At 40.3% G+C, this 14,207-nt stretch overlaps 1 protein-coding gene across 1 annotated transcript; it reads right to left on the bottom strand.

Moving 5' to 3' along the window:
- Positions 1-4,498: 4,498 nt before the first annotated feature.
- LOC135482420 (mucin-2-like) lies at positions 4,499-11,925 on the bottom strand. The gene is made up of 6 exons (XM_064762392.1): positions 11,724-11,925; positions 9,217-9,432; positions 8,122-8,448; positions 7,099-7,221; positions 6,746-6,827; positions 4,499-6,256 (listed from the first exon to the last, which is right to left on the bottom strand). Exons 1-6 carry the CDS (start codon positions 11,809-11,811, stop codon positions 6,082-6,084), a joined length of 1,011 nt encoding a protein of 336 aa, XP_064618462.1. The 5' UTR covers positions 11,812-11,925; the 3' UTR covers positions 4,499-6,081.
- Positions 11,926-14,207: the final 2,282 nt, after the last annotated feature.

The raw sequence follows: 14,207 nt of genomic DNA, 5'->3' as shown, positions 1-14,207 counted from the left end.
TAGTAAAAGCATTCTTAAAATGGCCAAAATAAAATGTAATCAACGTTTACTTACTGTCGTCACATGTGTCCCGCCAAACGGATATCTGCAGTCACATTTGCAAATGTCAGTGTCCAAGGTTCCACCATTCGAATACCGGAGTCCCTGGCATGTGGGTTAAAACAAAAAGTGCTTTTCTCATGGCAGCATGAAAACTCACAACTGTTTACTGTTGTTCTAGTGTATGATGTAATGCTGATCGTGAGGATATGCCGACAACGTACAATGTATAATTCAGGTTGCCCAAAAATTCTTAGCTTAAAACTTCCAGATCATTTTTACACTGAAAACATGTACTGTCTATGATGGCGTAGAGCAAGCTTTTGAAATTGCCGCCTTGTAACAAAATTCTGGTAAGGTGTACAATGAATGCTTTTGGGAAAAGGAGGAGCGACTTCAGATCTGGTGGTATGAATTCCCCATGGTTACTTACCAGTCTAACACTTATCTCCCTTGAAAAGAGGCTTGCAGGCGCAGGTAGGCCTACATGTATTTCTGTGGATGGTGCCGCCATTAAAGTAAACCTTGTTTCCTTAGTCTTTTGAAAAAACACACACACACACACACACACACACACACACACACACACACACACACACACACACAGACGGACAGACAGACAGACAGACAGACAGACAGACAGACATGTATTTTTAGGGGAACACGCAGGGTCCTGAGTGAGGATTTTATTGTAACTGTTTATGTCAGGGCCATTGATGTTTTTTACGGTTTGCGCCGTCTAGCTTTCATTGAAAGCCCACTGGCCTCCACTGACGTGACATGCAGGTAAAACCTGGAAAATTCGTCAGTAACTTGCCAAATGTGGGTGGTTTAATCCGAGCACTCCGGTTTCCTCAGACCGTCGTCGAATAAGTGAAAAATTCATGAATTGCCGCTCAACCATAATCGGAATCAAATCAAATCAAATTTACCATTCACAAATTTTACAAGCTGCTTTTCCCCGTAAAAACATTTGATACCGCACCGATAAAATTACAATGTGTCTGTTGATAACAAAAGAAGCACATCAGATTGGCATTGAACGATATGCTTGATATTTTGTTTAATGATGTTTATGAACATTGTTTTGAAAGACAAGCCGCCCTACAGGGACGCAGATGTGACGTCGTGCAATGTTATGAAGAGATCCAACTTTCAATAAAATCTATATACGCAATTAAAAAATGCAGTTCTAGCCTTTGTGTTCAAGTCTCACAAACGAAGACAGCAGGCGTTATGCTGCATTTCATGTGGATACACGAACAGTTGAATGTGACTACATTCTGCCATCCACATCAGTGATCATGCCACACCTCTGTCTCGGTATTGCGATACCTGAGGGTCCATTCCTCGAATCCACTGTATGATTAAAGTCAGAACTTTAAACGTCACGCAAAACAAAGGCCTACCATTTCGGAAACTTTTGACAAAACGCGCGAATCGAGCCAAGACCCATATTTATCAAACGTCTTGATCTATGCGTCTATGAAACAGAAATTCGCGCACCAATGAGGACGTTCCGGGTCAATTATAGCAAGGCCACTTCCCAAAACGACGTTTAACAAAAACAACAAAAGAACTAAGAAAGTATATCAAGTACGAAAATAGGACGGAATGATACAAAGAGAAGCAGTCAACAGTTTTCAATGATGTAAGAAAGACGCAACGTATGTGTTTGGCGACTGAGTGAAATCAGTATCTAATTCATCACGATGAGTAGACAGCCTCTAGCCCCGGGTTAAGAGGAATTAGACACAATCATGAAGCAAAGTGCCACAGATTGGGAACGTTCTGCCCATATTTACTTACAAGAGAATTATACTCATCGTAAAACTCAAGAAACCCTTGAGTGAATCTATGCGCCGAAACAGACATCCATATATACCAGCCGTCAATCGAAGCTGGTCAATCAATTCCAGGTCAATATTCGCAAAGCCAATTCGAGAAAACGACACAAATATAATACAAATGACCAAAGAAATAAGAAAGTACGAAAATAGGACGGAATCATGCATCTTGTGGCGTTGACTGAAATCGTCATATCACACGCAGGATCTAACAAATGCGACAAGGCGAGATAGGTCAATGTCAAAATTAAAACTATTCCTCTTGTCGTCAAGTCTGCGAGGGAGGAAACCGTTTGATCTTTGTAAAAATATAGGCCCAAATAAAATGTACCATCTGGACAGTCTGTGGTTTCCTTTAAATCCAGCAAAGACCAAAGTGGGGTATATATCTTTCTCAGCCTTTGCTTTATGTGGATTGTTTAAAGCTAACAGATCATCAATCTACAGTTTAGTGAATAGACAAAGATCGGAGGTTCCTTTAAATCCAGCGAAAGTGGGTAAATAACTTTCACAGCCTTTTGCGTTTGATGGAATAACCGTGCCATACGAGTTTTTGCATTAATAACGTGTGACGTTGATTGAAATCGTCACATTACACCCTAGATCAAACAAATGCTACTAGGCGAGATATGTACACGCCATGTATAGTGCTGTCCAAATAAGGATAATTTACAATGTCAAACTTGAAACTATCCCTCTTGACGTACAATCTGCAAGAGAAGAAACCGTTTGGTCTTTGTACAAATATAGGTCCAGATAAAATGTACCATGTGAAGAGTCTGTTGTTTCCTTTAAATCCAGCAAAGAGCAAAGTGCGGTATATATCTTTCTCAGCCTTTGCTTTATATGGATTGTTTAAAGCTAACAAATCATCAATCTAGAGTTTAGTGAATAGAGAAAGATCTAAGGATTCGTGAGGATTACTCTTTAAAAGTTTCTGCATATAGTCGTATTCATACGAGAACAGGAATAGGTATGCCAAAAGAGGGGTATAGTTGGTACTGATCGGAATACCTACACACTGTTGATGTGTGGCTTCCCCGAATTTGATGTAAATGTTATTAATGAGAAACTCGAGCAACTCGATCTACTCGATGAACAACGAAACATCCCATGAATGGTAACCCATTTATGTAGTTGAACTGAAAAAGGCTCTGTTGTCTTTGACGTTAATGCAGCGGTGACCAATTTTACTAAACATCGATACAATGATTGATGAAATTCCATCAATTAAATCTGTGTGAGGAACGGCCGTGAAACTAACGTTCAGCATGCTCGAGGGCTTAGCGTGCAACTCAACTCCACTCAGCTGGCCGTTCGGATTTGACCCCAATCACTGATGCACATACGACTTAAAATTGAGCACAGCTGAGGGTAAGTCGTTATTTGGCATTCATGAGCGTTTACGATCCACGCAACAGTTTAGTAGCCTTAAGTTTGTCGCGTCTTAAGCTCTCGTGTATGCCCAGGTTTAGAGGGTGGTTGCCTAAGGACGACTTGAGCAGGCTGTCGAGTACAAATGAGTCGTATGAAGTTTGAAAGGCTTTTAGACTTGTTCTACAGATTGCCTTCCATGCTTCATACACTAGATGTAGTTTTGCAGAATGAGTCGCGAGAGTGGCATCGACGTTAATCGTTTATATTCGTTACTGTGAAGCATAAAAACATTCAGTTTCGTCTGAAGGGGTGTTGTCCTGGGTTGTCCAGGTATCTGGCCCAGCGAAGAACCGGGTCCATACTCCGTGAAGTTCCCTCATCCAATAAACCTCACTGCCGTCCATCGAATAAGTGAAATATTCTTCAATACTGCGTAAATCCCTAAGCAACTATGTACATAAGTAAATGAAACTGTACACTTAGTACCAAATTGGAGGTTAGCACGCCAGCGCGGCGCAATGACCCAGGAGTCTCCTACCAATACCTGGCGCCGTGAGTTCAATCCCAACTCATGCTGGCTTCCTCTCCGGTCGTGCGTGGCAAGGTCCTACAGCAGCCTGCGGAAGTTCCCCCGCGCTCTACCTGGTGTCCTCATACCATAATGCTGGTCGCCGTCGTGTAAGTGAAATATTCTTGAGCGTATAGGGCTTAAAATACCAAGAATCCAACAAATCAATCAATAAATAAAATATTACCAAATACTATAATAACTTTAACAGTGTCCATCGGCTGACCTTCATCGGCTGGATAATGAGGCCATAAATTTATTTAGTTATTTATCAAGTGATTGATTTGATTGGTCACCTTACGCCGTAGTCAAAAATATTTCACTTATACGACGGTGGCCAGCATTATGAAAGGAGGAAAGCGAACAGAGCCCAGGGGAAACACACGATCATCCGCAGGTTGCTGTCGCCGTAAATGTGCCTTATACTTGTCAATGCTTGTTTGTATTACAGTCCATTGAAATATTATCCATGACGAATACAGTAATTTGTTTCTGAACAGAGTTTGTCAAATAATTTTTGTTTGCTAGCTATCTATAACCGGTTCTACAACTTAAAACTCATACGGTGACGGTAGAAATGGTTCAAAGAAAATGTAAAAAAAAAACCAACAGTAGGTATAAAGGAAACATCAGATATAAAAATATATTTATTTAATAGTGTAGAAAATATCACAACATTGAAATGTAATGGATACAAATGACATACTGAAAAATGTGTTTACATGAGTGTTAAGTAACATGGAACCCCAAAATGAATCTTTTTTCATATATGTGCTCAGGGCGGAGCACCTATAAATACTAAAAGCCTGCACCTTGGGAATGATACAGTTGTTAGTGGACGGCTCAACGGAGAGTGCAAGGAGAGGTGGTTCTATTGAAACTAATTCATATCTTGTCACCAGACAAGACGTGAATTCTTTCATCGAGCCCGAGAGCAGGACAAACGTGTATGGTACTCAGATGTACCACAGAGCTTCACACAGAAGTCCGTATACTGATACGGAGTACACTTTTGTACCATTAATATCTCACCAACAAATGTGCATGGAACGAGACAAAGTGCGGCGTCTGAACACACACGTAATTTACAAGTGTTCTGATATTTTTGTCTACCCAGGAGTACTCCTCTTAACCAGTGTTATGAAAAATAGGGGATTTCAACGAATTTGAATGAGTCATGTAGCACACCCCATGGTAAAAAAAAATTAAACTATGTAGAATGCAAATTTGTTTTTCAAAGTTAAAATTATTGATGAAAATTTGAAAGCCGACACCACATTATCATTTAGGACACCTCATGCACCTCTTTTCTGGTAAATGTCTCAATCATCTGTATCGGAAGAACACTTTCACAGAGAGCACACGAGGATTACACCCATTCTTAAGTGCTACAATAAGATAAGAATCGTACATATGACAGAGGCTGTATATACATGTATATGTGAGGCTATCATTCAAATAAACTTCATCGGGAGTCATTCCTTACATGGATACGTATTTATTTTGAACCCTTCGGGAGATAAGGGATGGGTTTGAGAAGGAGGTAGTATTTGTGGTAGGTTTGGTGATTTCACGTCTCAGCAACCAGTCGTTGTCAACCATGCAGCATGCCAATCAGATAACAGTACCGGTTGTCAATCATTGGAACCATGACTACTTATCGGACTTTTAATATGGACGAGGTGCCGGTGATCAGGTGAATACAGGTTGACTGCATGAGGTCAGGTGAATATTGGTCATCGGTTGTCAGGTGAATAGGTCGTCTTGAAGGGTGCATCTCGTGGAAGGTTGGATTCATTGCGCGGTAAAATGTGAACCAACACACACGTACTTTTAAGACACCACCATGTTGATCGCCATAGGCTTGAGGCTAATTATACTTCACGACCATGACGAATGCTCATGATTCTTGGGATGTGTCAGCGACGATGTAGGCCTTCTAATCCAACACAACCAGTGCCATGATTAGCGGCATGAGGACGTCCGAGACGAATGCAATTAATGCACCTTAACGTTTGTCTCCTAGGCGTGCAGTACTTGGTAATGCTTCTGGATAGAAATATTCTCATCCACAGCGGAACAAGAAGAGCATAGTACATTGCTTCAGTATATATTGCACAGATGCTTTCATGGTGATTGCATGCTGCGTACACATTTCACGATTCAGTGTACAAATATTATATTCTCCTGTGCATTCCTGTTTGGCTAACCAATAGCTAACGTTCTTATCTGCAAAGGCAAGGTGGATCATTAGCTGGAGTTATACGGCTTTCCATTAGCTACTTTTGGAGTTGTTTTGATGATATCCGGATCACGATCAGTCCCCTTTTCAGCGTCCATGTAATTAACGCCAATGTCTGACACTGGGTTCATACCGAGCTGGGCTTTAGTCATGTCCTGTTTCATAATTCTTTGTTTTCGCATTCTGTCAAAGAAAAACGACCAGGAGTGAAATTCTCGCGACAACATAAAACGGCATATAACTTTACCGTTATGATAATCAAAATATCTGCTAACTAACCACCGCGTTCGCATATGTCTCATAGCCGTGCGTTCCGAGATGCATTTATGCATTTATTGCATTTCAAAAACAAATTAGATTGTTATTAACCCAAAAATAAATAAAGCCTTATTGCAATTTTTTCATCGTTCTGAGACGCCAGCTGTCTCTATAAACTGTCTGCTTTTTAATCTCTCCTTAGTTTTTAATCTGGAGGAGCTATGACTTGAGTGCAGTGGGCTCTCTAGACAATACATTGAAGCTCCCGTCTGCAAGTTTTTGGTTTTGCATGAGGAGGTTTTTCTTGTTTTCCTACTGTATGCTTCGGCATCATTGCAAAATATCGTTTGTGAAATACCATCTAGTACAACGTTATTGCGACGTGAATTTTTTTGACACGGACACTAATCTTACCTCACGCAACACACAATGACGACGATAATGACAATGAGAAAAACACCGCCTCCTGCTGACCCGGCGATAATGGCGATGGGCACTGAAATAGTCAACACCAAAATCTCAGTTAACATCTTGCATTTTCTGTGCCACAGGAAGAAAAAAGTATCGTTTAGTTAAGTTGGCGGAAAAAATTCTACAAAACATACAAAAAGCAATTTGTGTAGGAAACGTTCCAGTAGTTTAAAAGCTCCATGCAATTTTGGAGGGGTGTTTTTACACAACACCTCCCCCACCCCCATAAAAAATATTATGCTAATTGTTTTAGATTATTTACAGGCAATCTGCTGACGTATTGGAAAGCGACTTACGAGGTTTTGGCGTGCTGGTATTTCGTCCAATTGTGGTTGTGGGTTGAGTGTTCCTGGTGGACGGCGCGGCGGTTGTACTGGGTGTTGTGATTACAGTGGTATCATTGCGGGTCGGTATGGGAACTGTTCGAAAAAATAATGTACACAGTAATTTACGGCATCACGTTTGTTTGTATGTCTTAGGCTGCCCAGTCTTATCCACGGCATATTAAAGTTTCGTTTCCGTTTTGGTTTTGAGCAATAGCACTAAACATAATATGTCGTTATGTCGTTTTAAGACCAATTTGTCGTATTTCATCATACATTATCGTGCAGTGTGTCCATTTTCACATAATTTTAATTCCAATTTGTCGTATTTCATCATACATTATCGTGCAGTGGGTCCATTTGCACATAATTTTAAGTCAACAATGAAATATTTAACCAAGAACTTAGCCAAACAGTTTTTAGTAATGTCGTCTAACAGTCAAACACAATTACAATTTCCAAAGTTAAAACGTCAGAAACTTGCCAAATGGCTTAAGATAAGGTATGGTTTATTGCATCTGTTTCTTATATATTGTTAAAGTATGACGTTTAACCCCAATCTTTCATGCACATCTATCGACACTCCTTACAAATCATTTGGAAACAGGTGATTCAGAAAGTCTGTGCACTAATTTCACAAAGCAGGATTTTAGGTTCAGATTGAAATACACCTTAATGAGCCGTTCTGTATGGCTTTATGGAAAGGCCAACAAAGTGTAGCCTCAATTTTTTGTTAAGTGCTGATACCAACAAACCAGCTCAGTTTAGCCGTATACCGATATTATATACAAAACACTCAATCCATGAAAAATTCATCTTCCATCTTCACAAGTTTGTGTCATATTCCCCCAAGACTTAGAGAGCAGAGGCCGCTCGCACAAAGCGATCATAGCTTAAGTTGATTGTAACCATCATGGCAACACATGTTAAAAGCATGTCTTGCCATGGTAGTTTACACTCAATTTTTGTGCAAGAGGCTCCAAAACGTTTACTTACTATATGCGCAGTAAAACTCGACCACTGTGTACTGGCTGACTAAGTTATCCTTGCAGCCTATGTAATGGGCGCTGTGCTCGAAGATGAGACACGGTTCTCCAGGAGTTTTCAGACAGTACTCTCTCTGCAAATTGACAACCACTTTGTTCTCAATTAGGCACTCCGTCCTATTGTCCATTTCCGCTTTACAGCACTCGGCGCGGTCAGCCGTGCACGTGGGGTCCAACTTCCTCCCTCCGAACACCCGGTTAACGTGGACTGTCCAGTCCTTTTGTGGACACTCGATCGTTATGGGCTTACATGTGGACACGTAATAGTACGTTGGTGCTGTGAGCGAAAAAAGAGCAAAAAATTCAGCAAGGCTTTATGACTTTTGTATTGTGAGCGACACATGTATGCTGGGACTCTTACCTCACGCTACAATACATGCACTTAGTGGATCACGTGTGAATAACTCTGCTGAACGATTAGCCAATCTCGATCTCAGTCATTCAAGTCAGATTTAACAGCTGATCCTTACGTACCAGTACTCACGTGGCGCTTTTTAGATATGACCGAGGGATCACAAGGTGATCTAAGGCTTAAGTCAAAACTTCGCTTATTATTAAATTTGGTGTGCTCCTATCCGTTATCTTTGGTGAAATTTGTTGAACAATAACTTACCCAGAATTTACGTTGTAAATAAGCAAAATTGCGACCTTATAACATAAGAAACAAGAATTTTAAATTAATTTGAAATATTGGACTTAATTCGAAGATCGCGTCGTGATCCCTGCACCTGGAGTTCTTTCAGCGCACCCAATAACTCCTCTTTAAATATGACCAATCAGGATCATCGTTTAAAAGCACTTTCTTCTGTGCGTAAGAATTCGTCTGGAGAAACTGCTGGCGGGCAAAGGATAGGCCTTAGTTTAGATTTGCTATAAGAAACAGGCCAGACAGAATGACGTAACAAGATGGCCAAATACAAGTAATCTCAGACCTAGAGGAAAGTGCACACACATAAGAACAGATATAGGGTACTACTTGGTTACGCAGCCCTTCAAGTGAGTTTTTTTGTTTCATGGTGATAATTTCCAAACTAGATTTTATTACCTGGCGTTGGTGTTTCGTTAACAACGGTACCAATCTTAGGCCCACGGGTTGTTGTTTTTGATGCTCCTGCCATCGCCGTTGGTGGCGTGACTTTCGTCGTTGTTGTTGTGTCTTTTGTTGTTGTTGTTGTGGCTTTGGCAGTTGATGGAGTAACTTTGGCCGTTGATGTAGTGTTTGCCACGTCTTCAGCGTTCGGCGTCGTTTCTGTGCCATTCACTGATAAAAAATAAGTTTAAAGTTCATTTTTAAAAATACATGCAAGGATGGGCCTACAAGCGTTTCACTACTGTTGTCTGATATAAATTTAGATCTACACCCAATTCCAGAGCAACAAGAAGTCATGCCGTATCACAAGGTGTCGTAAATTTTTTTAACAAAAAACGTAAAATTCAAGGATAAGTTTCCAAGATGGTGTGATTTATGAGAGAAATTTTTGTGAAAAGTTGGCTGTATTCTCTGTGATTGTATGAAGTTCGGCGTAACTTCGTGTATGCGTGGTGGTATTGTTACCAGTACTTATGCGGCTTTTGTGTAAACAAAGAAACTACATAATGTTATTTATTGATTTTATTTGAGTGATTTTTTTACCCCGTGGACAACAGCATTCCACTTATTCGACGGCGCCCAGCATTATGGTGGGAAGAAACTGGAAACCAACGACCATCCGCAGGTTGCTGCAAAACTTTCATGAGCTGGGCTTCACCTCACAGCGACCGCATTAATGAGAGGTTTCTAGGTCACTGCGCCGCGCTGGCACGCTAACCACCTCGGTCAGGCTACATAATGGCTCAACTAGCAATATTTTGCTGTTTTCAGCAGATCCGCGCCCCGTTGTTGGGCATAATGCCGATTTGTTCCCAGTGCATTACTTTGAAATAGGCCTATGTGAACAACGTATGTTGCTGTAAATCGCCTCAGGCCTGTTCCAGAGACGATCGTAAAGTCACTCCTAGGAAAAATCGTAGTAAAATTACAGACCGACGTTGTCTTGACAATTCTAGGACGGACGCGATCTTGTGGAAACTTTGACAAACAACTCTTAAGGACTGGCTACACAATGAAAGGGTTTAGATAGAAGTCAGGATTTATAACTTTGATAAAAAGCCTGGATAGATACAGTTCACTCTGTTAACCAGTCGTTTGAGTATTTGCTTCGGACAAAACATAAGTCCCTGTTACAATGCAGCTGTTCTCATGTTTGAATTGACCGTTTCTCAACTGTCACAGTTTGTGCCGTGTCAAAGTGACACCAGATATCCGCATTGTATTCACGGGTATTGAGGTGTGGTGGACAGATCCACACCACTGCCAAGGACAGATAACTTTCTATAACTGTATACCCTGGAGACCGTATCTCGGTGATATTTATAGACCAACGCACTATTCATATTTCATGTAAACACGTTTTTATTTTACTGTTAACATGTAATAAAATAGAAACACTTTTTTATATCAAGATGAAATATCAACATGTTTTTCCCACTGGACTATTTTCTTTTTAAGGGTTGCTTTTCAACTCTGACTCAAACAATATTTATAATAGTTGATGGGAACTCTATTACGCAAAATCCTTTTTACGTTAGTTCAGAATTTGATACAGAGGGGTATACACCATGCTGCTCTGTAATATGCAGAATTGTCTAAAATCAGATTATAAATATCGTTATGTAAACCGCATGATTTTTGGAGACCTGACGTCAACACGTGGCCAATGTGGACTGTGTAACATAATGGATAATCTACCGTAGCCCTTAACCAAGGTAGCATGTTCACGGTAGCGGTTTTGCCAGTTAGCCTGCTTTGCCAGGTTTTTGGTTCTCACAAACCTGACGCCATATACATGAAATATTCTTGCATTTTGCCAAAAACACCAATCTATACATAAATAAAGACACAATTTTTTAAGCAAAACAGACTCCACAATTCATATTTTTGACTTAGGCCAAAATCTAAAACCTCAATATATTACAGTAGTCAAATGTTTCACATGGCTCTCTTTACATAACGCTTTTTCGAGTGTTCCCAGTTTTAACTTCAACGGCTGGGGAATAAATGTGTAAGTCATATTTCAGAGGTTGATTTAAATTTAATCCATGCTGGAGATTTGGAGCCGCCCCTTGATGTGTACACGGCCGTAAAAACTATCTTTAAATGTCCAGAAGTCTCAATTAAACAGATTAGGTAAGAAATACCTTTTGAAAATTGGAATGGCAGACATATAAGGCGGCCAAGCGGTATTACTGAATCAGGCTCTTTCATTAATCTTGAATTACTGATATCTTGATAAACTAGATGGTCGCTAAGAGATAGAAAAACTTTCAGCAATATATGCATGTTTTGAAGCCAAAATTATATACTTAGATTGAATAGAAAGGCGCACACTAGATCGAAGAAATGTTGTTGTATGTTAACATGTTGTGTGGTGAAAAAGATCGAAATAACAATTGGTTACAAACAGAAAAAATAAAATAGAGGCAGTTGTTTTTCAGTAGTCAATGAGGACTTACCTGTTGGCTGTGTTGTCATACCAGACGTTGTGGTCAGTAAACACACTGCTAATACACAGCACAGCAAAAAACCCATGGATCCCTTCATTCTACTGAATATTGACCTTCCTTTTTAACACAAATAATATTGAACTTTCAATGTAGTGGTGGTTTACCAACGCTTAAGTATAGGCCCACACACATAAACTGAGGTTCGTATGGCTGAAATGAGGCTGATTTTCAGTGTCGGTATTTCCCAAAGTTAGCACCGGTTCCGTTCAAATAAAGATTCAGTTTTTTTGGCACAGGAAAAAAAATCTGCTTCCGTTCACTTCCGCGAGAGTAAATGAAGAAGCTCCATAGATCAGCTGTTAAAATACATTTACGCAAACAGTCTTCCCGGATGAGCTCAGTCCAAGAGGAATGTCTGTGGGACGTTCCTTCACTGACGTCCAAACAACAGCGGGTCGTGGAGTTGGAATGCTATTCTGGATAGCCAGCCACGCGTGGAGAGCTAGCATTAAAGTTCGGGCTGGTGGGGCACTTACATAGAACTGGTACACAAAAACCCTGTACTGTAGAAGAATGTTGACGCAGTCTCTCGATCAGGGTCCGTTTATTGTTCCGAAAACACGTTCCTTGTTTATCCTGATACGCCTTTTACATGTATAGCTTCATAAAAACTTGATGAAGTTTAAATTTTACTAACATGCGTGGAGATGATCTCTCGGGAGTGGTGTCAAAACATGCCCATTAAACGCACCTGTGGTGACTAAAGAACTGTTACACCCAGTTACAACACTATCACACCTTACACTTATATGTACCCTATTAAAAGACTGAAGAGCTGCGACTTCCCATGTTGTACTAGTTCTGGAAGTGCTAAACCACACCTTACATGCAGTATGTTGAGCTACTTGTATACTAAATAGCTATGGCTTTTTTGGAGTTCCTAGAAATGTATAGGACACTGAAACCGACTTTTGAGGTAATGTAACAGCTTAAAAGCCCTGTTAAGCTCTGGTAATTGTCACGTGTTTATGTGCTTTAGAAGCGTTTGGTAACGCCACAGTGAGATAATCCGTTATGTTTCTACTTGTACCATAAATTCCAAGCGGATCGTCGGGTTTATTACGTCATTACCCACATATGTACAGCGTATTAGTGGATGGCTCTTACACAGACACGATTTCACTTGCCCAGATAAATGCATTTTTGTGACTCTGCTTGATTTAGCGTAATTTTTTTTTTGGTTACATTATTGAGTCAGTCAAGTGTCCGTACGACACCGTTCACAGTCATGCCAAAAAGACGAAATAATTTTATTACTAAGTTCTTCGTTCAGTAAGCAGTTTTGAGGGGCAGCTGAAGAAGTCGTATGTCCGGTATACTTCTAAATGCTATGGGAAGAAACTATACTGTGAATGAATGTGGAATTTCTCACTGATACGACAGGTTTATGTGTACTTTTTGGTTACTTATTTCAGTAGGGCTGAACGCCATGCTTAAGAATTTTTCGATGGCGGTGAGTTTTATGTGGATTGAGAGTGTCTATGTTACATCACAGACCTTAGGCAAGCTATAGATTTGTGTATTGTAAAGATTTGATGGAAAACAAGTAATCTTCATCAAACAAATAGACCTATACATTTATTTATATATCTCATTGGTGTTTTACGCCGGATGTATGTACGTGTATGTGTGTATGTGTGTATTCATGTATGTATGTATTTTATGTATTTTATGTATGTATGTATGTATGTATGTATGTATGTGTGTATGTATGTTTGCAGTTTTACGTCGTACTTAACAATTTTTCAGTCATATGATGACGAGGTGTGTGTACATATATTGTGTCTTCTTGTGGCAGGGCGAGTCCATGCCGTCAAAGTGCTGCCGCGACTGAAGTATCATGCCAAAGACACCAGACATAACGCCCCACCCAGTCACACTTTGCTGACACCGGGCCAACCAGTTCCGTTTCCTTGCATTAACCTCTCAATGTTGAGCGCTAAGGGAGGCAGCAAAAAGTACCATTTTTGAAGTCTTAGGTATGACCAGACCGCAGATTTGATTCTCAAAACTTCGAGACGGCCGCTCTAACCATTAGGCCACCGAAGTGGTAAATTTTTACGCCGTACTCAAGAATGTTTCAAAATTATAGTAGAATGAAACTGGGAAAAGCGAACATATAAAAGACTTCACCCAAAATGTAATAATGAAGATAAAGAGCATAAAGATGAAGAACCAGGTATCATTATGTATGTAGTATGATTAATTTGGTGTCATTTCAGCATATGTTGAACACAGAAACACGTGGGTTCGGTGTGGGTAAACTACGATTGGATTTGGCGTCACGATCTTTTGAACGCATGAACTCGTCGGCCGGGATATCACGGCATATCACGAAAGTACATGCCGTGATAGGGTCTGACGTCATGTGATGTGATTTTTGAGCGCAAGAACCCGTCAGTTGCTATGGTTAAACTATATATGAATGGGTTT

Source organism: Liolophura sinensis, chromosome 1 (assembly GCF_032854445.1).
Source record: "Liolophura sinensis isolate JHLJ2023 chromosome 1, CUHK_Ljap_v2, whole genome shotgun sequence".
Classification (NCBI taxonomy): domain Eukaryota; kingdom Metazoa; phylum Mollusca; class Polyplacophora; order Chitonida; family Chitonidae; genus Liolophura; species Liolophura sinensis.
Note: the sequence above shows the minus strand (reverse complement) of the source record. Positions and strands in the feature narration are given on the sequence as shown.

What these genes read in the sequence shown, in the direction of transcription:
- LOC135482420 (XM_064762392.1), bottom strand. Translation starts at nt 11,811, where the DNA reads ATGAAGGGATCCATGGGTTTTTTGCTGTGCTGTGTATTAGCAGTGTGT. An exon ending in CGAGTTTTACTGCGCATATA is followed by an intron (nt 7,222 to 8,121) that starts GTAAGTAAACGT and finishes TTTTTCGAACAG; the next exon opens with TTCCCATACCGACCCGCAAT. An exon ending in TACCAGCACGCCAAAACCTC is followed by an intron (nt 6,828 to 7,098) that starts GTAAGTCGCTTT and finishes TGACTATTTCAG; the next exon opens with TGCCCATCGCCATTATCGCC.